Source organism: Balearica regulorum, chromosome 6 (genome assembly GCF_011004875.1).
Source record: "Balearica regulorum gibbericeps isolate bBalReg1 chromosome 6, bBalReg1.pri, whole genome shotgun sequence".
Lineage (NCBI taxonomy): Eukaryota > Metazoa > Chordata > Aves > Gruiformes > Gruidae > Balearica > Balearica regulorum.
In genome coordinates this window covers 1,642,717-1,666,769 of record NC_046189.1, presented here as the reverse complement: position 1 = coordinate 1,666,769, position 24,053 = coordinate 1,642,717, and the positions used below count along the sequence as shown (strand labels likewise).

At 47.6% G+C, this 24,053-nt stretch overlaps 1 protein-coding gene across 22 annotated transcripts in view; it reads right to left on the bottom strand.

Annotated features, from left to right (window-relative positions):
* Positions 1-24,053, bottom strand: part of HDAC4 (histone deacetylase 4) — a 248,648-nt gene that overhangs the window by 32,495 nt on the left and 192,100 nt on the right. For all 22 annotated transcript variants that reach the window (XM_075755864.1, XM_075755867.1, XM_075755853.1 and 19 more), the window contains 4 exons: positions 19,476-19,733; positions 17,766-17,952; positions 11,046-11,179; positions 3,604-3,724 (listed from right to left, as the gene is read on the bottom strand). In XM_075755864.1, coding sequence (XP_075611979.1) covers positions 3,604-3,724; positions 11,046-11,179; positions 17,766-17,952; positions 19,476-19,733 — 700 coding nt within the window. The remainder of the gene's footprint in view (positions 1-3,603; positions 3,725-11,045; positions 11,180-17,765; positions 17,953-19,475; positions 19,734-24,053) is intronic.

Sequence of the window (24,053 nt, the reverse complement as noted above, 5' to 3'; positions counted from 1 at the left end):
TTGTACACGCTTCTGCGCACCGCAGGCAAGCAAGGAGAAGGAAATATCTGCATGCGGACACCGTAAATGATCTGGAGTACATTGCCTGAGATTCATTCGCTTGAGACCTATTTAAAGTTAACGAAAGCTAACGGTGAAATAAACTGGGCTGAGGGTTGGGTTTGGGTTTTTTTTGCTCCATCAGATCAGGCTCTTGTTCTAGTCATGTCTATACTGAAAGAATAAATTCCCTTAAATGCTAACTACCAGCTTTGTAGAGCGTGAATTAGCCACGACGGCAGACAGATGCTCTGGAGGACCACGCGGGTGTCAAAGGCATCGCAGACACGTACCTTGCCCCCATGACTGAGCGCGGAGGTAATGTATCTGTATTATTAATCTGAGCGCACAGCCAAATTCACTCTTTGATTAGATCCACATGAAAGTTCTCAGATTATCCTGCCTCGGACCTCCCGTCACATCTTTCACTGCTAATCCACCCATTATTTTGATATTTATCTTCTTGACAACAATTTATGATTGCCCTCCACAACTTAAAAGCAGCCTTATTTGCCTCAGTTTAAACTTGTTCGACCGGTTCCAAAGCTTTACGCTGTCAAACGAGAGACAGACTCGTATTTCTCATCCTCGGACTTTCAAGGGCTTTAGCAACACTCCCGGGGGCAGAGTTGTGCAACATGCCTTGAAGGCCACCACCTTCAAAGCCGCCTGATAAAACCCAGCAAAGCAAATCTGTGCGATGCTCGGGGGGAAGCCACTTCGACATCAGCGGTGGGCTTCTGCCACAAGTCTTCTCCTACACGTGGAAAGACGGGCACCGCCTGAGAAAGGAGTGAGACTCCAAAGTAACGAGCTGCAGGACGACTGCAGAAGTAAAAGTAATCAGCGGAGCCACAGTAACGCCCGCTTACAATTTGGAAAAGCCTGAACTATTTCCCCCCTTCCCGCTCTCTCCCAGAGAGCCGCCAGATGAAGGGACATCCCCTTTACCATTCGCAGAAGCTTAAAAAGAAACATCCCGTGTTTTCATCCCCCAGCTTTACAAGCTCTTCCTTCTAGGCTGAGGCTTCTCGTGCTTTTTCTTCCTCACAGACATATCAAAGGCAACGAGTTTACAGGGAGGCAGCCACCGCAGCTGTACACATGTCAAGATACTCAGGTCTAACGAACTTACATCTGCATATGTGAGCCTCACGCAAAGCTTGGGTCTCTGACTTCACACCCGCCATCCATTTACCCTCCAACGTATTTGTAAGAACCTCACGAAGCCGTTTTGTACATTTAAACGCCCTTTAAAGTCTCAACAGGAAAGGATGGCTAACGAAGGGGCTGCTTACGGCCTTGTAACACACAAACACACTCCGAGGTTTTCCAGGGAGGTTTTCCCAGCACATCAGTGGCCGTTGCCCTTGCTCAGGCCCAGCACTGTGGAAGCCAGCAAGCTAAGAAACTGGGTCTAGGGCCAGCATCGCCCCTGCCTGCCCCGCTCCCCAAGGAGAGCTTCTCCCTGGGTGCCATGCAGCCATCCCAGCCAGGCGCTCGGCATTTTGGCTCGCCGCGCTGTCCCTCTGGAGCCCGGGCTGTCAAACCGTCAATTTATTTTCTCCTGCCCGGTGGGATGCCCGGCAGCCGCGCTGAACGGTGAAGCTGTTTGCTCTTCCTCCAAACTCGGTGCTCGGCACGAGCGTCGGTGCTGGCTACAGCCCCAGCCGAGTCCCAGTCTAACATCCACAAACCGGTCCGTTTTGGAACTGGTTTGTCATGAATATTGGTCCTTGACAACTTGGTCATCTTTGCAAATTATACCCAATAGGTAACGTTTTGTACTGAAATACCCTCAGATATTAGAATTTTTTCTCTTCACTAGAGGAACAAACTTTATCTCTGCAGAACAGAGATGGGGGGACACAGCAAAGCTACACGAGTCCTCACAGACTGGGCAAGAGTTTCTCCTCCCTCACATTCTCTCAACAAACCACCAGGAATGGTTCAGCAAAACCTGGGTATCCCCAAATCCAATACTACCCAAACCAACTGTTTGTATCTCCAAATGGTATCTGTGGAACCACCGATACAGACTGGGCCAAGAGTCAAAGAGGGAACGGAGAAGTATCTCAGGAGGATCTGACATCTGAATGAGCAGGAAACACTCAGGGTTACCACAGCCCACCCTAAAAATGTATCTTGCAAGGGGTATCTCCTCAAGGAGAAAGGTTAGGGTGACCCACCACCCACTCAGCCCCATCACGCTGCCAGAGACAGGGTGCTCTAGACTAGTGAAGCCCATGGGTCAGGTGCTGGAGGGCTGCGTGGACCTCACCACAGCAGACGCTCAGGACATCCATCCTCACACACCTTCAGCGCTACGGTTCGAGGGTTGGCAGAGAAATCAGTCAGCATGAAGGTGGTGCAACTGCAAACGAGGAGCCTCCTCAGATCTCCCGGGGAAGATTTACATGCCGCTTCTTTGGACTGGTGGATACGCCTTACGCGAGGCAAGAGTTTTACCCTACTAAGGACATGACATCATAAAATCTTTAAACTTTACATACTAATTGCTCTATCATTCAGCCAGAGGTGTCTACTTCTTGTTTCTCTGGGTTTTAAAGAGGCAGTAGGTTAGCTATAAATACAGTGCTAATTGCACGTTTAAACAACTGGCTAATAGCTTTCCTCTTCGGGGATCTAATGTACATACTAAGCATGCTGCAAAATCTTTCCAGCTCTTTTACTGTGACTACTACGTCATGCAAGCCCATCAAGTTAATCCTCTTTTTATATCATCCAAAGTCAAGCTAATCCCAAAATAAACTTTCTCAACTTCTAGGTTCCAGAACTGTCTTTTTGCTGATCCCCACGTGAGAACTTCCCAAGCTGTCCCTCACCTACTGCTGGGAAAATGCGTCAAGTAAAGGGAGAAGCTGATGTCTCCACGGAGGTAAGGTGCTAAAATCAATGTGGTTTGGTTGCTAGTGGGGGTTGATTATCTGAACAACCACCCCCTGGATTTTTTGCAGGGAAAATGTCTATATTTTAAGGCAGATGCAACCCTATTTCAGGAAGACCCAGTCTCCAGTGAAAGGAATAAACAATCTTACTCCAAATTAAATAAATGTAAGACTATCTAAGAGGCCCCTGCATCTCTCTTGCAGATTATCCATACAAAACCAACAGTCATTTGTTGATATCTATGCAGCTGGTTGGTGCTGCAGATCCAGGTCCTTAGTAGGATGTTCTGGTTCCTACCTAGCAATGGATAGCTTTCTACCATGCAGGGTGTCCAAGACTAAAATAAAACGTCTGAATTACCTCTCCTCCTCAGGAAAACCTCCTTTTAGGTTTTGAAGACGTCAAAGAAAGGAAGTTTTAGCTATCTAGGGTTTAGGGATCTACCTGAAGAAAGGGAGATGTGTCTGGTACTGCTCTCAAGCAGACGCTGAATGGAGGTGGGAAGAATCCGCTTGAGAACTGCCCAGGGCTGAGGAGGGAGCCCTGCATCCCACCTTTCACGCTGCTGCCGCTAAGGGACGGCCAGGCGGGACTGAGGGCAGCCAGCGAGTGCTGGAGGTCAGGATGGGGAACCCCTTCCCCAGGGAACGATACCTAGAAGTTTCTTGCTGTCCAGTTTCTGTCTGTTCAGAGGGTTTGTGCCGTACAGCAGCGTATGGGCTTCCGAGTGAACGGTCTGCAGCTCTTCTAGAGTTGCTTTTCTTCCACGAATGCACTGGAAGAGGAAAGAAAAGGGGTGATGAAATCACTGATTAACTGCTTAACTCTCATTAAAGAACTTTTCTTTTTCCTTGGCACATCATAAAGACAATAAGCAAAAAACTGAAAGAGGTTCTCATGCAGAAAAATTCCCTGTAAGACAGATTTTGGTTTAATCCCTTATTCAAAATACTAGCTTGCCATATAAAGTCATCTCTGGATTTATTTATGTTTGTTTTAAAATACTTACCTGTGAGCATTTGCTAAATTACACAGGTATTGCTCGACTACTGAATGTTCAGGATTTCAGTTATAAGCCATCAGAAAGTGATTCTTTGGTGAAAACGTGTCCTTCCCAACCGCCCTCCGACGTCCCCACCAGGATTATTAAGCTAACCGAAAAACTCCTCCCAAACCCGCCACTTTCCAGGCTGAACCTTCGAGCAAGGAAGGGTCAGTTACAAACCTTCTGCTCTGTAACTCGCCTTGGAAATCCCACAAGATTAAATCTGTCGCAAATGATTTTCTTACACGACGGTGCAGGTCGAGCTGGAAGTACTTGGAGCAAATATGCTCATCCCTGCCTTCGTTGCCAGCTGAAACCCAGAAGGGCAGATGCACACCGAAATCAAAACCCTGGCACCGCCGAAGATCACGGCAAAGCTTTTACCGACGTCAGCAGGATTCAACTTCAATTTTACGAATTGAGGATCTTTTCCCCTTTTTTTGGCATAGGGGTCCGGCGTACCTTTGGGGTTTCTCTTTTGGTGCCACCACCCATTTGCGATGGAAAATAATGTTTGTAAGAACAACGCGCTACTCGGAGATGTTAAATCTTGGGCGTAGGAGGATCCCAGCGCTCACCAGCGGGCGGGCGGTGCAGGGGGGTATCAGGTATGCTGGAGAAGGCAACTGACTCCCGGCAGTGGAAAAAACACCTCACCTTTTTAACTGGCAGCTTGCGACCGCCTCCGAAACGTTGGCAGGGGAAATGTGGAGCAAGTTGAGAAAGAGCTGAGGCTGGGGGTAAGTTGGGAGGTGGCCATGAGAGAGGGGAAGGAGTTATTTAGAAATAAGGTTTGCTTTGCTTCAGAAGCATACGTGCGCTTCCCTACTCTCCAAAAAGAAAAAAAAAGTATTTGATGTGGCTTAGAATTACTTCACATTTTTTTTCGTCATGAATCGGATTAAAATGCTTTAAAAGGAGTTCTTATTTCGGGGGGTTGTTTCCTACAGAAGGAACGACAGGATTATTCCTCTCTGCAATAGTAACACTAAACCAGAAATAGCTAACAGCAAAATATTGGAAATCTCTGAAAGCCTCTTGCAGAGGTCCCAGGGTCACCCAAGACGTGAGCCTCAGCAACGAGCATCCCACCACGCAGCCCACGCAGGAGCACGTGTACCCCTTGCACTGCCTTCCTCGAAGCCGGTTGCTTTTTTAAGATTTCCACGTTCCTGGAGAAGCAGAATTTCTAATGAGAACAAAAAGGAAAAAAAAAAAAAAAAAAGATAGCTTCAGGAAAAAAAAAGGGAGGAAAAAAGAAACCACGCTCCTAAAAAGAATAGACATTCAAATGGAAAAGTTGTTCTGAAGTGAAGGTCAAACCACGCTGCTCATTCCCGAGAGCTGCTGCCGCTCCGAAGGCACTGCCGCGTGCCGCTGACTTTGCCGGAGAGTGCCAGGGACAAGATGCTTCAAAGCATCGGCGCTTCCCCCGAGCAGTGCCCGCTGTCACACCGCGCAGATCTCGGGCTGCAGCCTGGCCCAGCCAGAGCATCCTGGGGCAGAACGCGGCACGGGGACCCCAGAACCTCCACCCCTGCGGCACGGTCCGCAGAACAGACTCGGGGGATTTTTATTTTTTTTTTTTTTTGTCTCAAACCTTCAGCGTAAGCCTCCGTCACATGTTGCAAAGCGCGCAGGAAATCGCTTTGTAAAACCGTTTGAGGCGTAAGGCAGCAGGAATCAAAGCACGGCGGGAGCGCTCGTGCACTTCGCCTCTCCGAATTTTGGCGTTTCTGCTCTCCAGTTCCTCTTTCATTCTCTCCGTGCTCTGCTTCACCACCTAGCATTTCCTGAGGTTAATGATGAGGCAAAACATTTTTGCCATGGATCCCATTAGAGAGGCAATAATCGCAAAAATGCTAGACCCAGAAGGGATGGAAATATCTGGCAAACTCCCCTTGAACTTTTATCCTGTCTTCCGCTTTCGTTCGCGGCAAGCCTGCCTCCGTCCGTGTCCCCCCCCAGCTTTTACCGCTTCCCTCTAGCCCACACGCCAACTCTTTTCTTATGAAGAAGACGTACTGACCCATTTTCAGCTGCTACGTTTAGGGGACGTACAGAAACAGCATTTTGTATTTCTTGGCGCTAGGTGAAGACAGCAGGAGAACGGCAGCCCGGCGCAATAACGCGCCAGCTCCTCCGCGAACGGGAACGGCTTCGGCTCCCCGGCACAGGGAAGGGCTGTTCCCGTTTAAAGTCAGTGGCCTTACCAAGACGTTCAAGCTCTGTGCTCCTTAGGAGGGCATCAACGCTACCCGCCCCTTCCACATGACACCCCTAACCGAATGGAAACTACGAGTAGTAGAAGAGAACTTCCTTTCGTGGTGCAAGTAAAACACATTCAAGGAAAAAGCTGCTCTTTATGGAAAGAGATATCTATCGCAAACGTCACAGCAAGCATTGCCTGGTGAGAGAGGATGAAGCTTGAGATGGTTTTGCACCTTTCTCATCTCCCAGCTCACGCGCCACGAGCTTTGTCCTTGGCTCTAACACAGACACCAAGAAAATGAATGAAATCCCCCCAAAATAAAGGTGGAGAACAAAACGTATTTCTCACTCCTGTTTCCAGACCCATCATGACTTGTATCTCAGCCTACGGCCCAGCCTACTGCCCACACTCCTAATTTGAGCAGTTCTTTGCTTTCGAAGAGCTCTTAAGTCATGATACTCTTATCTTTGAGGCTTCATGTTGCCGATTGATCTTGCTCCCTCTGTGTTACCCCCGCTCTTGTCTAACTTCCTTCCCAGCTGCTAAAGCCCAGCTTTTCAGCTCAGGAGCTGTTGCCTTAACCCCGATGAACGAGTTGGCTCTTCCTTCGTGCCCCTCTCCGCACAAAACCTGGCCTTCAGAACATCACGCCACCTCTCCTCTCCCCCTCTTTATACACCTCCTTCTGCACTTTCACTTCTTCAGAGTCAGCTTCTCCTTTGCGTTTTGAACAGAGGATCCCACTAGTCTCTTGGTTTGCATTTTATTCACCCTTTCACCCCATGACGTTTCAAGAGGAGAAAGTACGAACCTTGAGAGACCACCACCCAGATCTGGTCCCAACTGCGGCCCCAAAAAAGCCACAAAAAACCATGAAAACAGCTACAAAGCTTCTCTCCAAAGACCAACTTCCCAGGTTCCACCACCACCACCACCTCCCACACGCCCTCGATGGGAAACCTTGGGCACGGAGCAGCGGCTCTCCGGAGGCTTTGCCTCCCGGACCCATCCTGCTGGGCACCCGGCCCGACGCTCTGCCGGGATAGCCGCAGACACGGCTCTGCTCTTACAGACGGCCCAGCCCGTCTGGTTTTTCATGTCGGTCCTCCGCAGCTGCAATTAACCTTCAGCTAACAGTCCTGATGCTTGAACCCACGCAGGATTGCTGCCAAGATGTGCCTGGACATGGACCCTGGTTGAGGAACTTGTTCTTCCCCAGCCCGGCCGAGCAGCCCGGGGATTTGATTATGGTCGAAACTCACAGCAAAACCTATGGACTTCCTGGAGCTCTTGATGAAGGTCGGGAGGATCACTCTACACCGTGATTGCGGGTGTTTGTTCAGGGGGCAGAGTCTTTTATTGAGATTGCTTCAATTAGTCTAATTGTTGCTTTTAAATTCTGAACGTGCACCAGAGTAATTGCCGTATTTTATAAAGCTAACTTAATTAAGCAATATTTTAAACCGCAGCTGTCGTTAAGTTTGGGACAACTGCTTTCACTCCAAAGGGTCATCTTTAAACTTGCGCGACTCTGCCAGACTTTCACCTATCACACCGCAAACCTGGCACACGTCTTCCCCTCAGCTGGACATAAAACGCTTTTCGGACAACTGTAGCATATACATATCTGATTCATTGCTGAAAAATGAGAGGCAAGGGGTGGAGGGAAGCAACGTAGGGTTTTTTTTTTTCCTGTTCTAAAAATATTCGTGCCCCTTCTGGCTTGCTGCTATTGCCTCCGAGAGAAATGGTAGGAACTCGGCACTCGGCAGGTTGGCTAGGAGCCTCGCGGCTGCCTGATGAAAACAGGTTTTCACTTCGTTGGTTTCTGACATTTCAAAGCCAGCATTTGTTTGCGTGCACGATAAAAATATTTATCTGCAAGCCCTTTTCCGGCTTTGGGGCATGTGTGCAACAGAAACGCCAGAAGAACATTTCCAGGAGACGGACACCGAGAATTGTTTGAGCTTGCATGAGAAAGCAGAGCTGGGATTTATTTTCAGCGTGCGGTCGTGGGGGGAACGAGAGCTGTTAAACTCCTCCTGGAAGAGGACAGGGATCCAGCGGAGTCTCGTCTGATCCCACACAGAGTCTATGGGATTACTTACTGCGCAGGGCGCCGTGTTTTTAATCCGCGTCGAGCAATTACTTGCGCCCAACAGAATCAAACTATACCCACACCAAAGGGCTGCTGAGGAAGGAAGGGGGAAACGTGAGGATAAGGAAACGTCGAAGTTCAAACCGTCCTTTTACAAATACGAGTTGTCAGAAATGGATTAAACTACATAATCACAAACAATTTTCGCATCTGGCCCTTGGGCTTGCTTAACTGACTCATAACGTCCGAGGCACAGGACAACAGACCTGCAACAGTGAAGATAAAAACGTGCACGCGCAGATGTGTCCGTCAGCAAGACCGACGGAAAAAAAAATAAAATAGTATCGGATAAAACAGGAGCTCAGCAAAAAAATTAAGTGTACGGCCTGGCAAATTTCTGAGTGCTATAATCCAGGTGCTGCTGCTGACTCGCTGCAGACCTACTACTAATTCTGAAAATATTCTCCTCTTGCCCAGTGCCCGCCGGGCTGCTGTGCAGATGGAGCAGTTATAATCCGTTCAAAGCTGTAGATACGTAGCAGGCTGCGTTGGTACGAGCGTCACCATCCTCACAAAGAGCTCCGCTGAAGTGTGGCACATCAGGGACACCGGGGCAGGTGGGGACGGAGGGCACAGCTCACGTCCTGCATGGAGCTTTGGCACCGGCAGCAAGGACTTGAAAAGGACTTTAATAATATAATTATTCAAAATAATCACAGTTATTAGGCCAGACTCCAAAATTCCTTCTAAACCAGTTCTATCATGGACTAGGTCCCACAGAATGAAAGTTTCTACGTGTTGAGCCTACAGCATTCCTGTCCCTGCCCTAAGGTGGCGTGTCCATCGTCCCAGGCAATGCCAACCGCTCACGCACGTGCTCTGACCTTGCAGCAGAGATGACTCGTGTCTAAAAAGCCTTGCCACCCAAGCGTACCTGATGTGAAGGTTCACTCCAGGAAACCCCTCTATGGATTGCTCACCGATAGACAGTTTCCAGCTAAGGAGCTTCAGAAAGACTCTGAAGGGCTCTGAAGTGACCAAATGGCTTTGCAACGCAGAAGGGAATTATGTGGGTGAATGCAATGCAGAGAAGAAGTACTTTGGTCATGGACAGTGGAAAGTGAAGGACTGGCTCCAGAAGAACCTCTATCAGGAAGAGAGGAGTGAAGTGTGGAGGTAGGAAGGAGATGGAGAAATGAGGAAAGGTTGCACCCATCCAGCCCACGAGGAAAGTTAAGATAAAGAAGGAAACTTTAACACAGGTCTGGGCAGGAGTAGGAGACGGTGATGATAAAGGATAGCTAGCTAGAGAGAGGAGCAAGTGCAATTAGAGCGGCTGTGATCCTGACATGGCAGGCCAGACCTTGAAGAAAACACCAGAATTGAGGCAAGAAGCTAAAAATCACGTATTTTCATTTTCAGAAAAAGGAAGAGTCAAGATGAGGTTGAATTTGAAGGGAAATGCGGGTGGAAAGCAGGGGAGCATCAAGAACAACTCCAGTCGTGAAAGCAACCGAAAATACCAGCACAAGGAAGGTAACAGTTGCCTGGGATCATACAGTGACGATCTTCACGCGTTACCGACCGTCTGCAACACAAATCTAGGCAAGGAGGCAATTGGCACCGCGCGATTCAGCTCCTGCTTCTAAACGGAGGAGCTAGGCAGCAGCGGGGCACTTGTCTTGTTTTTCGGTCCCAAATAATAATCCCAAAATTCAATTAAATGGGTCTCCACAGAGAGAAACAGGTTTGAAGCTCTTCCTTGCTCTGTTCAGGGATGAGTAAGGGTAGGACGGGGACCGTTAGGCAATGGCAATGCTGCCACCACGTGGACGTCTCTTCTGGTTGCTCCGAGAATATTTCTAGCCAGACGCTGACATAACTCAAATATATCGCGTGATTCAGCCCCTCAGGCGCTCAAAGAACTGATGAACGCACGCTACCATTCACGTATCATCACCGCTGTTAGTTACGAATAAGAATTATTAATCATTCAGTCTTTTTATTTCAGTACCTAAGCTTTTATCTTAGTTTGCCTTGCTCTTAAAACATATCTGCCCAATGCAATTAATTTAACCTCTTGTGACGGACCAGTGCTTAATTACATCCTCCTACCCCTGTTCTTTTTACAGTACCTTCACTACAGGTTGGCCATTCCTTATCAAAAAGTTGTTAAACCACAGAAATACAAACTCGTTGCTTTTGTTGTTCCGACTGGAGTGATAACAAAACACCATGGTTACCTTCAAGTCTTGCTCTTATCTTTGGCGGCTTCAAAATCCAACGCTTGGTAGGGACTTCCAGTTTACAGGGAATGGGACCGAAAATTAGAGAAGCAGCTTGACTGCAACATCGGGCAAGAGCATTCTGCAACGTTTCACGAAATTTCTAACAGTCGTCGCAACGCAATGAAATCAGATCGCTAGAAAAGTACTCCTGACAGACGCGCACACGCAAGCATAAGCAGTCATCTAGGAATGGATTACATTTAGGCCACATATGGCAAAACATCGCCAACAGCTGGAGCTATAAACATCTCGAGCCAGAACGCAGTATAAAGTTTGCACGTCCAGCAATCAACAGCCCGAGCTGCAGGTTCGGTACGTCCGTTATCGTCCAGACCAGAAATCAGCCCCCCAGAATGCTCATAATCCAGGAGTCCAATCAGGCAGACAAATCCAAATTCTCCCTTTCCCCCAGGCCCACCACCTCATCTCCCCCTTCCCTGGTATTTTTATTACCTCACACTTGCCACGGAGACCCGTCTCCTGGAGCCGGGACCAGATGCTCTGGATCCTCCCCGCGTGCTCCGGGTGGCTGTTTGTGTTTCCACAGGTACACTGGTGTTTCAGCATCAAGGTGTCGTATACAAGGCCTGCAGCAGAGGTTACAAAATTGCCCTCAGTTAAAAAAAAAATAAAAATAATTTTGCCAGATATATGGAAAAAAAGCTTTTTTTTTCCCCTTTGTTTTTCCCTTTTTTTTTTTTTTTACTACAGCACTTTATACTCAACTGAACACTTCTAGACAAAAGCAGTGTGTGTTTTACCAGGAGCCACAGAGCTCTAAGAAATGAAAATCCACGCCGCTGCTTTGAGACGGCACTAAACCCGCCACGATCCCTCCCCTCTGGAAATCCTCAACCGACACGGAAAAGAAATTAGTCACCAACGTCTCTGCAGGCTGAAGTTGTGAGGGTGACAGGAGGTGACAACTGAAAGCATCAGCGGGGGTACAGGGGTGCCGGCGCAGGAACGTGACCTGCTACTTTTCCACAATTTTAGAATTGCTCCTAAAATGACTCCTGGGCTTGGGCTTAAAAACCAGAAGGAATATGTCATTAGCAGGCACTGTGTTTCATAAAATAGTTTGCGCTGAAGTCTTTGCATCAACGTTATTTGACAACATGCTAATTAAGGCTATTAGCGCACACTTGGGCATAATTATTCAGCACGATATTGTTTCATCTGAACGTAGGAGTCAGGTGGCTAAATCCCCTCGCGTTACCAAGTATTTATGGCATGACAACGGCGCAGGAGACTTTGATTCATGCTCCGGAGTTGCCCGGGTATGTTTTTGGAAGGGGAGATATGATTTCATAGCCAATGTTCCACTGGATGAAAACAGCAGGTCCTCCACAGCTACGCAGTCCATGTGACAAAAGACTTTTTTTTTTTTTTCATTCAAGCAAAAGAGACATAGATAAATGGTTAAATCTACCCGTCCCTTCAGCCAGAAGCTCCAGAAAATATAACAAAAGGGTTGTGGGTTTTTTTTCCCCCCAAGGAATAAGGTTTCTTGCAAGTAATATCTGTCTGAAAGCACAGTATAAAGCTGCAAATCAAAAGTCTGGACGAGAATCCAAAGCCTTTGAATTAGCAGCCGAAGGCAGGAGCTATTCCCAGATCCCGACGTTAAGGGGTCTGCACCCCAACTGATACCGCTCTTCCGAAATCCCAGGCGAGCACACCTACGCTGCGGCGGGCGTGCAGCTCAGGGAGCTTTCACCGTAGCCAGTTCAAGAACCGAAACCCCGCACAATGTGCGACTGCGAGGAGTCCAGAGGGGCTGGTAAGAAACCAGACTCAGAACGAGCACGGACACGGAGCCTGGAGCTGAGCGCCGTGCTGCTGCACGTACCCAAGCTTGGCTCGAGCTGCAATCACACCTTTTGACTGAGCGCAGGCATGTTCTGCCGCTGAAAAATTTGGCTTTCCCCTCTGAGGCAAACCCTGGCACTGACATTTTCAGGTATTCGGCCGCGGGGAAGGTATCTGGCAGTTCCTCGCTTTGCTGTAGGTGAGTGCAAAGAAAAAAAAAAACCAAAAAAAATCCCAATAAAACCCAAACCGCATTCAGTTCTAGGAAGAGAACAGAGCACCCGTTAATTGACTGCCTTTGGGTTAGCCAAAGTTCAGTTAAATAAGATCGTGCTGCACAGCTCTGTAGAGCTCTCCCCCGTTTGATTCACAGCATCAAACCTCGTTAGGAGCTGCTGGGCAAAGGCAAACCCTGGAAATGGCACCTGAGAAGAAGCCGTAGCCCAACAGCAAGGCTGGCCGTCCACGAGAAGTCCCCGGTCCAAGTTTATTCAAACTAGCGCACGGTCGGCAGTGACCTCGCCTCTCAGGTTATTTCTGAAGGAAACTCTGCTGCGAGGGACATCGTGCATTTTGACAGAGTATTCAACCATGGCAGGGGGCTGGAACTAGATGATCTTTGAGGTCCCTTCCAACCCAAACCATCCCATGATTCCATGATTTGTTACCCACAAGAACCCTGTGTAGATGTCCTCCTAGACCATATGGGACCGCACCAGGTTTGGCTAAATTGTTGATATTAAACAAAGGAAAGCGGTTTTGTCTTTTCCAACGTCCAGGCATATCTACAGGGACTACAGCTAGGCTTTATAGACTTAAACCCAAAAGGTCTATGTGTATCGATTCAACATATATATTCACAATCAACAACTAGCCTGGAATTTCAAGAAAAAGAAGTCCAAGCGGCAAGTCATTCATCAGGTAGCTGCTGCCTTGTCTAGGTGCGATCCTGGCTCCCTCCAGTCCACGGGCACGCTGCTGCCGGCGTCAGCCGGGGACTGCACCCTCTGAGACCCGAGGACTGGAAGATGGTGCAACGGAAGGATTCGGGCGATGGCCAAAGAGCAGGGCAACGGGAAAGCACGTTGCACGGAGCACAGGCAAGGGAGTGCACCAGAGGATTCACTAACGGAAATGGGAAAAGGAAAATACAAAAGCTAAGAAGCGGCGGCAGCAGCACCTCATTTGTAAAGGACACTCCAACCTGAGATAAATCTGAGGCTAGTTCATACCACACCTTTATGAGTTTGGGGGAGAAAAACCAAGCATTTTCAAGCAGCGTATTTTAAGCAGCCTTTTCTTGCTCGCCTCCTGGATTCCCAGACGATGCTTAATGCCGTTGCTCTGACAAATCTTTTTGGTACTTGGGAGGTGGGCGCAACCTGGCAGAGAATTATCCTGATTGCACTGCAAAGTTGGGAAGGGTCTAAGACCATTTAAATAGTCAATATGTGAATCTGTGTTGCAAGTTCCTTTTAAAGGGGAGTTTTCCCAAAGTTTTAAATAGTAACTCCTGAAAAACTATCGCCATGCAACTCTGGGTACATAGGTAAAGCAAGGCCTAGCCAGATTAAAAAGTCTCCGGTTCATTCTCTGTTGTGTACCTGGGTAACCCTAGAGCTGGCAGGGCAGAAGCCAACACAGATCAAACCAAAGATAAACAGAAATGAAAAACCAGCTTTTTGTAGTGACCATACGTTCTTCCGTTCCTCCCTTGTCTTCTACGGCGCAGCAGATCTCCCAGGTATCGCCCAGGCGAGATCCCTGGCCACAGAAACCAGCACCTCCGCATCCACACCTATGCCGTGTTTAAAGTCCACGCGTACATCTACGAGTGTTGGTAACCGAGCCTATTCGACGCAGGTAGACGAAGGGGTTAAAGAAAAGGTTTCCAGAAAAGGGGGTGGTAGGATGCCTACTCCTCTCTGTTAACAGCGACTACAGCGGGGGTTATAGAATTTGGTTGGGCTGTAAAGCTTCTCCTTTCCCAAGGGTTCAAGGATAAAAGTAGCGTCTCAATGAAGTTCTTCTGTACCGCAACCACCCGCCACTCAACGGGTCTCTTCTTTACCAACCTGAACCCCTGGAAAGAGGGGAACTGTTCCAAGTTCCTTCCTGTGGCTGGGGACACTCAGATGAAGACACACACACACACACACAAGGGAAAGCTTGGCAATTTAAGCTAAAAGTACGAAACTGCATCGGCCATTACAAGTTAAATTAAGTGGTGCTGGAAGCAATACTCTTTATGATATGAGAACAATCATTTTTAAAGGTCAGCACTAAAGCATAACCAACGCGCTTTTCTTGGCAGAACAAACACATGATTTGAGGTTCAGATAATTATATTGCTCCGCACAGGAGAGAATAAATGCCTTCATCAGAAATGAAAAATACTTTAATGCAGAACATCAGAATCATTTGTGGAACCATTTTTGCAGGAGATCAGAGACTGGATAATTGGAGCTATGTAAATTAATGGCCTAACCTGAGAAGTCTTATTCAAGTGTGTAGACCAGTGCATGCAGAAGTATTCATTAAAGTCAAGGGGGCTACTTGTGCTAGCGAGGGCAAGTTCAAGGACTAGCTTGCTTTTATATGCTAGGAGGAAGGAAAATTAAATGTCATGCTTCAGGACATAAAACTGATTGCTTGAAGAAGTCAGGAAGGGCACTGTTTTCACTTTCATGTGCAGTAATGCACCTCATGTTTGAGAGGTGTATTATGTTGCTCTTTCCCTGTACCTTTGAAGTCTCAGGTACCGGTCACTGATAGAGGCAGGAAAAATAAATTATCCATAAACCCCAGAATTTCCAGCTGCCTGGTCCTAATTCTGTCCAGAGAAAGCATTAGTGTTTTCTGTATATCTCAAACATGAAAGTGATGAACAATTCCTTTGTCTGTTGGACGGTAACATTCGTGGCGAGAGCGATCACGGTTGGCTTCATTAGGGTCGTTGAAGGAGCTTTGTTTTTTTCCAGCCCCTCCCCCCCCAAACGATCACAACAATTCACATCTTAATTCCTCTGAAATCCAAAGCGCACAATCATGTTAGGATCAGTCTCCAAAGCAGTCACTTATCAAACAGATGGATTTCCCAAGCAAAAAAGAACCCTGATGCACTTCAGCACTCCTTGCTTTGAAAAATACCCAAGACTTTAATTTCCTGCCTTTCAAAGAATAGCTCAATCCCTGTGATTAAGCTTTAGCATCCACCTCCCAAAAAACACAATCTCCGACGCACCGTGGACAACTTCAAGAAAACTTCAGGCAATTTAACTCGCACACACGTGCTCAACAGCTGAATCGTCTGCCTCTCCCCTGCGCTTCCATGCCCGTGGAGCGGCACGCTCTGTTTTCCCCTGCCGCTGTTAAGCAGATAGCGACGATTAATTAAACTAGTCCTTCACCTTTTATGCTTTGCACCTTTATTAGTGCCAGTGAGTGCCCAACGCTTCCTCCCTTGAGACATTTTATTGTGGGTTTCCGCCTCCGTTCACCTAGCATAAATGCAGAGAACTGCACGATACAGAAGGCAACGAAAATTCGAGCCCTTGGAGTCTTAACGTGGATAAACACCATGAAAAGGATATTTAACAGGTGAACTGCACTGAGCATTCTTCACATCATCCCACTGCATTGTGCAGTGCTATATAAAAGCAATGCGATATTCTGCCTCTTATTTTAAGTCACTTTGTGTTTTAAACCCTGCCTTCAAGGAAAATAAATCGTAACGTTGTAAGAGCGTCTTTTCAAAGCAGCACGGTTCTCAAAATCTGCATTCTTACCGTCGCCTGTAATTTTAAATGAAATTGAGAGGCACATATCTGAGTCAAATTTATATCCTCTGGTAGGAAATGTTATTGTAAGTTTAAAGTCTTGCGTATGATTGACAAGGCAACTGAAATACTGGAGGAGAAGGGAAGAAAGAGAAGGAATGAATAATCACTTAAAGTAGGGCCAGGCTTCCTTGGGTTTAAAGCACCAAGGTTTGGGTCTAAGAGTATTAAATGCTCAAGTTCCATCTGTTTGACGGTGAGCCAGGGGACTACCCTTCTTCGTATCCTTGGCAAAAGCCAAACTCTAGAATAATCTCGCTGGACCTGGTTGCATTAGAAATGCAGTTTTGCTGAAATTCAAGGTTTCCATATGAACAACGAATAGAGACTTAAAGGGCTGATTTGCAAAAACGGGATACTGCTCGGGCTTTTACAGAGCTGGCTGTACTCCCACCCTGCAGCCAGCAGCTGAAGCACACAGTCCTATTTAACGTAGCACTATTACTATACCATCAGTGTCTGAAAATAAACCCGATTCACAGTGGTGACTTTAATGATGTAAAAAGTGTGGGTTAAAGAAGAATAAATGGGTAAGCGAAAGAGAAACAAAATCACCAGTTGCTCTTATTTAGGCGTTCCGGATTTTTATTTTTTTCCCCTTCCTTTTCCCAGGGCACACATCTCATTGCAAAGTGTTCATTCACAAAACAGACCTTGACATTTGGGGAAGAAGGCGGACTTCAAAATAAGTCCGCCTGATCACCCAACACAGGCCTTGAAAAGTTGCACAGACATTAACTTTCATCTGTTACTAAGGCTACTGGATAGACAGAAAAGATTTTGGTGGAAAAAAGTCGGTTGTCAGGATTCAGAAGAACAATTATTTGGTGCCTTTAATCTTTGTGGGGAGATTAACACCTTTTTCGCACTTCTGGTTTTCACTAGACGAACGCAGAACAGTTTTCCTTCGAGATGAAGGCTGAACAGGTAAGAAAACACTGCCCAGTCCGTTCGTCTGCTCAACTTGAAATAATCAACCCACCTCATTTCTCCCAACCTACAGGCACGGACTCCTGGGCAGAGATTGTCTTTCGGAAGGAGGGGGAGGCTGGCACAGAGCCCGGGCTGGATAACTTACGGCATGAGATTGCGCAGGGACTGGGGAAGGTGCAGAAAATACAGCCAACAGATACTGCATTTGGCACGCTGTCCTTTTTCACTAACGCTGCCTCTCTCTGCCTTGCATCTAAATCAGCTTTGTCACAGCATACGACTCGTCCTCTTTTTTTAAGAGATACAGAATTAAAGTCCTGTGCTGTGCTCCTATCGGTTTTTGCAGGCCATTTTCTGTCTGGGCTGGCGGGTGTCTGTCCCTCTGGGGAAGGGACAAGCAGGACAACAGGGCGTCAGACGACCGAATCTTATCTTTGATGAACCCAGGATGTTACAGAGTCCTCAAAGGCAGCTGAGACGCAGACCCCAAAGAGATGGCTTTGCAGGGACAGGCCAGAAAAGCACAACAGAAGGCAAAAAAGTCACCGCAGCCCCAACGCTTCAGCCTCCGGCGCCCCAAAAAACTTACCTGTTGTGAACCTTGGCTTAGTGGGTGGCTCCTGTACGGACATCGGGAAGGTGGCCGAGGCGGGCGAGGACTGCGCACGGGACAGAGGTCGGTGCCCTCCGAAAGAGACGGGCATGCCAGCTGCCTCCAGCGACGCCTGGTAGTTTCTCAGCTGGTGGATACGTTGCTGCTCCAGCAGAAGGGCTTGCTGCGGGGAAAAGAAGCAGGTAGTTGCGTGGTGCCTTCATAAAAGGGTTTTTAAGGATTTTTAAGGTTTGCAGGCTTGGACTCTGATAAATGAGCAGGAGGGGGCAGGTCTTCAACCGAGCTGGTTCTCTGTGTGGCCACACCATCAGCGGGGCAGGCTCTGGGTCACAAGGGATGGCTGCTCCAGCTTCCCACACCCCAACTGCAGCCTAACAACCTTCCCACTTCCTCTATTTATTCCTTCTCCTCTTTGAGACAAAATAATCACAAAGGACATCATATTTTTAAGACTCCTCAGGTGTGACCACGCATTCAGGACCGGGGCCGGGGGGGGGCTGCGCTTTCAGACGAACACGGTATCACCGCAGTCCATCATTAGCAGCGCGTTACCTTTAATTTCATTTATTTATTTACTAAGGCAGCGAGGCTCAGGTGTGACCGTATAAATCAAACACCACCTTGTACGAGCGTGGTTGGCAATGGCATCGATCCTTCAAGGCAGCGCTGTTCTGAAGATAACGCTGCTCAATCAGGAACCGAAAACGTAGTCTCTGAGCAACAACAGCCAGCGACATTCACGGGGGACACGCGAGTCAGCTCCGCGGTGCTGGGAAGACGGCAGCGCCATGCAAATGACTACACGGAGCAACCGATTTGCGCCTGATTCAGACATTGCGACTGCGAACCTGGCACAAGTCCGCTTTCCCTAGCCAAGGGCTGTGGATTTACTCGGAGCGCTACACCCTGGCACGGCTACAGCAATCTGCTCTCGGCTGCCTGCGGGGGTACGCGCGGCTGTAGGTACAGTCAGACGCTGAGTGCTAAGGGTTGTGAAGATGAGCAGAGCGGTGATGCCTTCAGAGAACCGTGACCTTCTCGCCTTCACCACTGCTACCGCAACAGGCAGCTTTTGGGAGACTGACACGTCATTGGGAAGATCAGGCTATCCATTAGGTAACGGATTTATTACTTGCAATCCACAAGCCTTGTGCGTTTACCCTCAGAAGCGAGCACAGCTGCAACCTCTGGGATCTCCAGTTCAGAAGAAGGAAGCCCCTTCAATGAACCTGATCCTCTGTTCCCTTATCCAGCCCATCTCTGGGGCAGTCAATTTGTTTTACAACATCAGACTAAAATAAAATCCCCTACTAGTATTTAGTGCTCAAAAATGTCAAGCCACACTTTGGCTTCCCAAAGAAACAAAAAGAAAGTGGTTCAGTGGCTGCTAACACTGACTGTGTTTTGTGTGGGTGATCCAGATTGTCCTCCCTGGGACTTCTGCGCTGACGTGGTGACTCTAGGGAAGGACGGCACCGCTTTTAGCTGCTCTAGGGAAGGACGGCACCGCTTTTAGCTGCTCTAGGGAAGGACGGCACCGCTTTTACCTGCAGGTTTCTTCATGTAGCAAATCCTCAAGAGCTGGTTCCCCCTAGTTTCTCCCCCTTAGAGCAGTAGGTGACTACCAAGAACCAAGCGATCTTCTATGAAGACCCAAGTCCCTAAGTTGGTGTTTTGCACACTCACCTGACGGAAGAGCAGCTCCTGCTCAGCCTGTCTCTGCCCAGACTCCAGCTCCTGCTGCGGCTCTGCTTCCTCCTCATCGCTCTCGATGGGTTCTTGCTTCACTTGCACCATGTTGGCCATCCCCGGGGCCTCCTTTTGGCTTGCGACTCTGTCGCCGTACGGCTCCTCCAACAGGGCTTGGTGTTCCCGTAACTCCTCTTCTGTCTCCTCAGGGTGGCTTTCATGCTGGCGAGCTGGTTCGTTGGGTTTTGATATAATCTGAAAACACCCCAGAGGTTAACCGAGAAATAAAATGTAAGTCATCACAGGTAAAGTTTGCTCTGTTCTCCTCAAAGAATCAGCTTCATGAAAAGAGCAATGGTGAATTATAACTTTTATTTTATAAACTAGGTCCAAAACAACCACTCAAGGGAAAGGTCAGGACACCCTCGGCATTAAGCGCTACGAAATCCTTTGTCCCAAGTCACGACGGCCCCTTCATTTTCCACTCGATTTTCTCTCTGAAGGAATAAGAGCCTCTTGTGCCTACAGTGTGGATGTAGGATGGGTGCTACTCTATTCACCAGCCCACGGAGGAGAAGCATAACAACCATCAATACATTTGGCAATTAAATTATGAAAAAAGTAAGAGACACCAAACCCTCTAAGAACATTTCTGTGACCTTGTTTGCCCAGCTTCTTCTTGAATCACCCTGAATTTTATCTGCAAAGTGAGAGGCTGTCATAAAGATTCCTCCAAAACTTGCACTCCTACGACGTTAGTTAAGAGGAAACTGAGGACACTCGACTTGGAGCATCCGTACAGAAGTAGACTGCAAGAAGAACATCATTCCAACCAAACCTTCCCAACTCGAGGTACTGAACTTCTCTGAAAGTGGCTGCTAAAACAAAGGGAACAATATAATTTTCACTGTAATTCACACAGGCTCAGACTTTCTGAAAGTTCATTGGCGAGGTAAAATTCACAGTTCTCCGTCTCAGACGGCTTATGATTTTTATTTGGAACAAAAGAAAAATAATAATACGCGAACTGTTTTTCAATCCAGCACAGGTAAATAAATCAATTTCCTTTCTCTCCAAGAGCTTGGGCTGCTCCCGGTTCGTAGGCTTATAAAGAAACCGCTGAACTTTGAAAGTTGTCAGGGCAGAGCTTTAATAAGGATTAGGTCATTGGTATGAAAAGCAATATTGATTTTAAATCTAATAAAGCTAAATCAAAACACGGTTATTGAACACATGAAGAAGGAGTGACTACTTCGTAAGTAACTCGCTCCGTGAGGAACAGTGGCTCAAACCTGAAACTAAGCCTTTTTCCCTACACGTAGGAAGAGAGACTCTGCCATGTAACTTAAGCAAACCCACACAACGCAGATTTAGGCCGATAAAGGATGAGTCGCCCGTGAGTATCACAGCAAGGACAGGAAAAGGTTGCTACAGCAGAGGATCCCAAAGAACTGGCTGCTAACGTTGGAGGACCGCGAGGGACCAGGACGCAGGGCCCCGGTTCCCAGCGCTTTGTGGATTACTGCGTTTTGGATGTCTCGCCTCCTGAGAGGAGCAGGACAAGCAGAAGGGCGTAACCTTGCCTAGCAGCTTGAGGCAAGACCCTGTGGAGTCCACGTGGCCCCCAGTACAGATGCCGATATTTTTGTACTGACCAACAACTGGCTGCTGTTGGCAAGAGGGTTTTGGTTTCTACAACCGCGGGACCAGCTCTGAGCGCCAATGGTTTCTTGAAAGAGATGAGATCCACCTCACTGAACAGCTGAAAAGTACCTTTGCCAACAGGTCAGCCAAGCTGGTAGCAAGAGCTTTAAACTAGAAACAGCAGGGGAGGGAGTGGTTCCTCAACAAGAGCTAAGGGAGCTGGGGACAGGGTAGGCAGCCCTAGGGCCTGCGGTGGTGGGAACAGAAAGGACCCAGCAATCAACCAAACAGAGCTGAAGTGGCACCCCGTTGAGCGCAGGCATGTGAAGGTGGAGGTGACGGCACGACAGCCTGATGGGGAAGCTCTCAAGCTTGTCCTGGGGAACTGGCACACTTGGGTGCCTCTCTGAAATGCCTCTACGCTACGTGGCGCACGCACCATGGGGACCAAACAGGAGGATGAGAAGCCTATGTGCAGTTACAGGGCTACAACCTCCCTGGGATCACGGAGACGTGGTGGGATAGCTCACACGACTGGAGTGCTGCGATGGAGGGATACAGGCTTTTTAGGAAGGACAGGCTGGGAAGGAGAGGAGAGGGAGCTGCCCTTTGCCTGAGGGAGGAACAGGAATGCATGGGGCTCTGTGCCTCGTACGTGTCTGGAGTCAGTCAAGAGCTTAAATGTCAAGATAAGTGGACAGGCCAAGATGAATGCTGTTGTAAGGGCTAGACTGCTGTAGTCATCCAGATAAGGTAGAAGTAGTAGACGAGGCCTTCTTCAAACACCTGGAAGAAGCCTCACATTCCCAGACTCTGGTCTTCATGGGGGCCTTTAACCACCCTGCTATCTGCTGGAATGAGAAGACAGCAGGGCTCAAGCATTGATGACAAACTCCTGCCACAGGTGATCAAGACGCTGACAAGGAAGGTGCTCTCCTGGACCTGACACTTACAAACAAGGAAGAACTAGTCAGGGATGTGGAAGTCAGAGGCAGCACTGGCTGCAGTGACCATCAGATGGTGGAATTTAAGATCTGGAGAGGAAGAAACAGGGCAAAAAGTAGGACCACAGCCTTGGATTTCAGGAGAGAAGACTTTGGCCTCTTCAGGGATCTGCTTGGAAGAGTCCCATGGGCTACAGCCCTGGAGAGAAGAGGGGCCCAGGAGAGCTGGCTGATACTCAAGGATTCTACAAGCTCAAGAAAGATGTATCCCAACATGTAAGAAGTGAAGCACAGGCTGCAGAAGGCCTGTATGGATGAGTAAGGAGCTCCTAACTGAACTTAAGAAATGAACAGGTGGTGTACAAGAGTTGGAATCAGGAAAGGTGACCCAAGAGGAGTTGAGAGTTGCTATGTGATCTTGTGTGGATGGCGTTAAGAAAGCCAAAGCCAACCTGGAGTTGAATCTGACAAGGGATGTAAAGGGCATCAAGAAAGAAAAAAGGGAGACTAGGGAAAACACGGGTCCATTGCTGAATGGAACAAGGGACCCAGTGACAAATGACATGGAAAAGGCCATGGTACTTAATGCCTTCTTGACCATCCTTCGGGAATCCCAGACCCCAGAGATCAGAGGGAAAGTCTGGAGCAAGGAAGACTGACCCTCTGTGGAGGACCGTCAGGGGTTAGGGAGCACTTAAAAAATACCTGGATGTACCTAAATTCATTGGGCCTGAAGGGTTACACTCGCAGGTGGTGGGACAAGAGGCAATGGGCACAAATTAAAAGATGTGAAATTCCTTTTGAACACAAGAAAATGCTGTTGGTTTTTTTTTTTTACTGCGAGGTCGGTCAAACACTTGGAGAGGTTACCCATAGAGGCTGTGGAGTCTCCATCCTTGGAGATATTCAAAACCCAATTGCATATGGTCCTGGGGAACCTGCTCCAGCTGACCATGCTCGAGCAGGGACACTGGACTAAATGATCTCCTGAGGTCCCTGCCAACCTAAATGGTTCAGTGATCAAAACTTCTCAAGGATTTTTGTGAGGTTTCTCCCACCCCTCCCCACTTCCCCAGTTTCATTACTTGTAACGCTCATTGGATAACTAAACCACGTTAAGCTAAAGGTAGGTCTTCCATCAATTTTCTTTAAGCTCTCTTAGGCTCATTCTGTTTTAAAGATAATTAAATCACCATAAACCATCTTCTGCTACTTTTTTTTCTGCTGGATCAAAGGTCTCAAGCTTTGAACTTAATACCTTTTGAACTTATGAACTACGCAAGGTAATTGCTGGGAAAATAACTTACAATGTCATTGTCAAATCTAATGGAAATGAGAAGCAGTGTAATTCCCTAGAAATTTTAAATTATTCCAACTCCATAAAAATGTAAGAATGAAATGAAAAACACATGTGTAAAATGCTACAATGAAGGTTGAAAGATCAAGTGGTCAATGACAAGGACATTTCAAACATTCAGTTTGCTCTCCTAATATAAAGTGAATCTCTTGGTATGTCATTTGTTCTAGCTGCTGCAACCCTTCTTAAAGGACAATTTTGCAAAGAAATCACTTTGTTAGGAACATATTCCGTATAATACATGAGTATGTGCATCCCAGGCCCATTAAAACTCCCTAAAAATCTTCCAATTTCGCAATTTTATGAACATGTGCTCATGTAATTTAAAAAAATTTAAGGTAACTGAAGTGCAAGGGAATGAATAGAAAGTTAAGACAGCACTGAAAATGCTTACAAGTATATCTGAAATAGTAAACAATTACACAACGCACCATAAATAACTTCTCCTTCCCTTAATTAGCTCTCTAGTATCCTCTGCAATAAGGTTACTCCTCTATTTTCAAACACATTTGCCTCTGGCTATCACATACAGCCATAACAAAACATGGTTAAAGGCACTGCCTCTCTAGCCTTGGACAGCTATTTCAGTACGGAAGAAACTATACATCTCTAGCCAGAAGCATTTTTTAA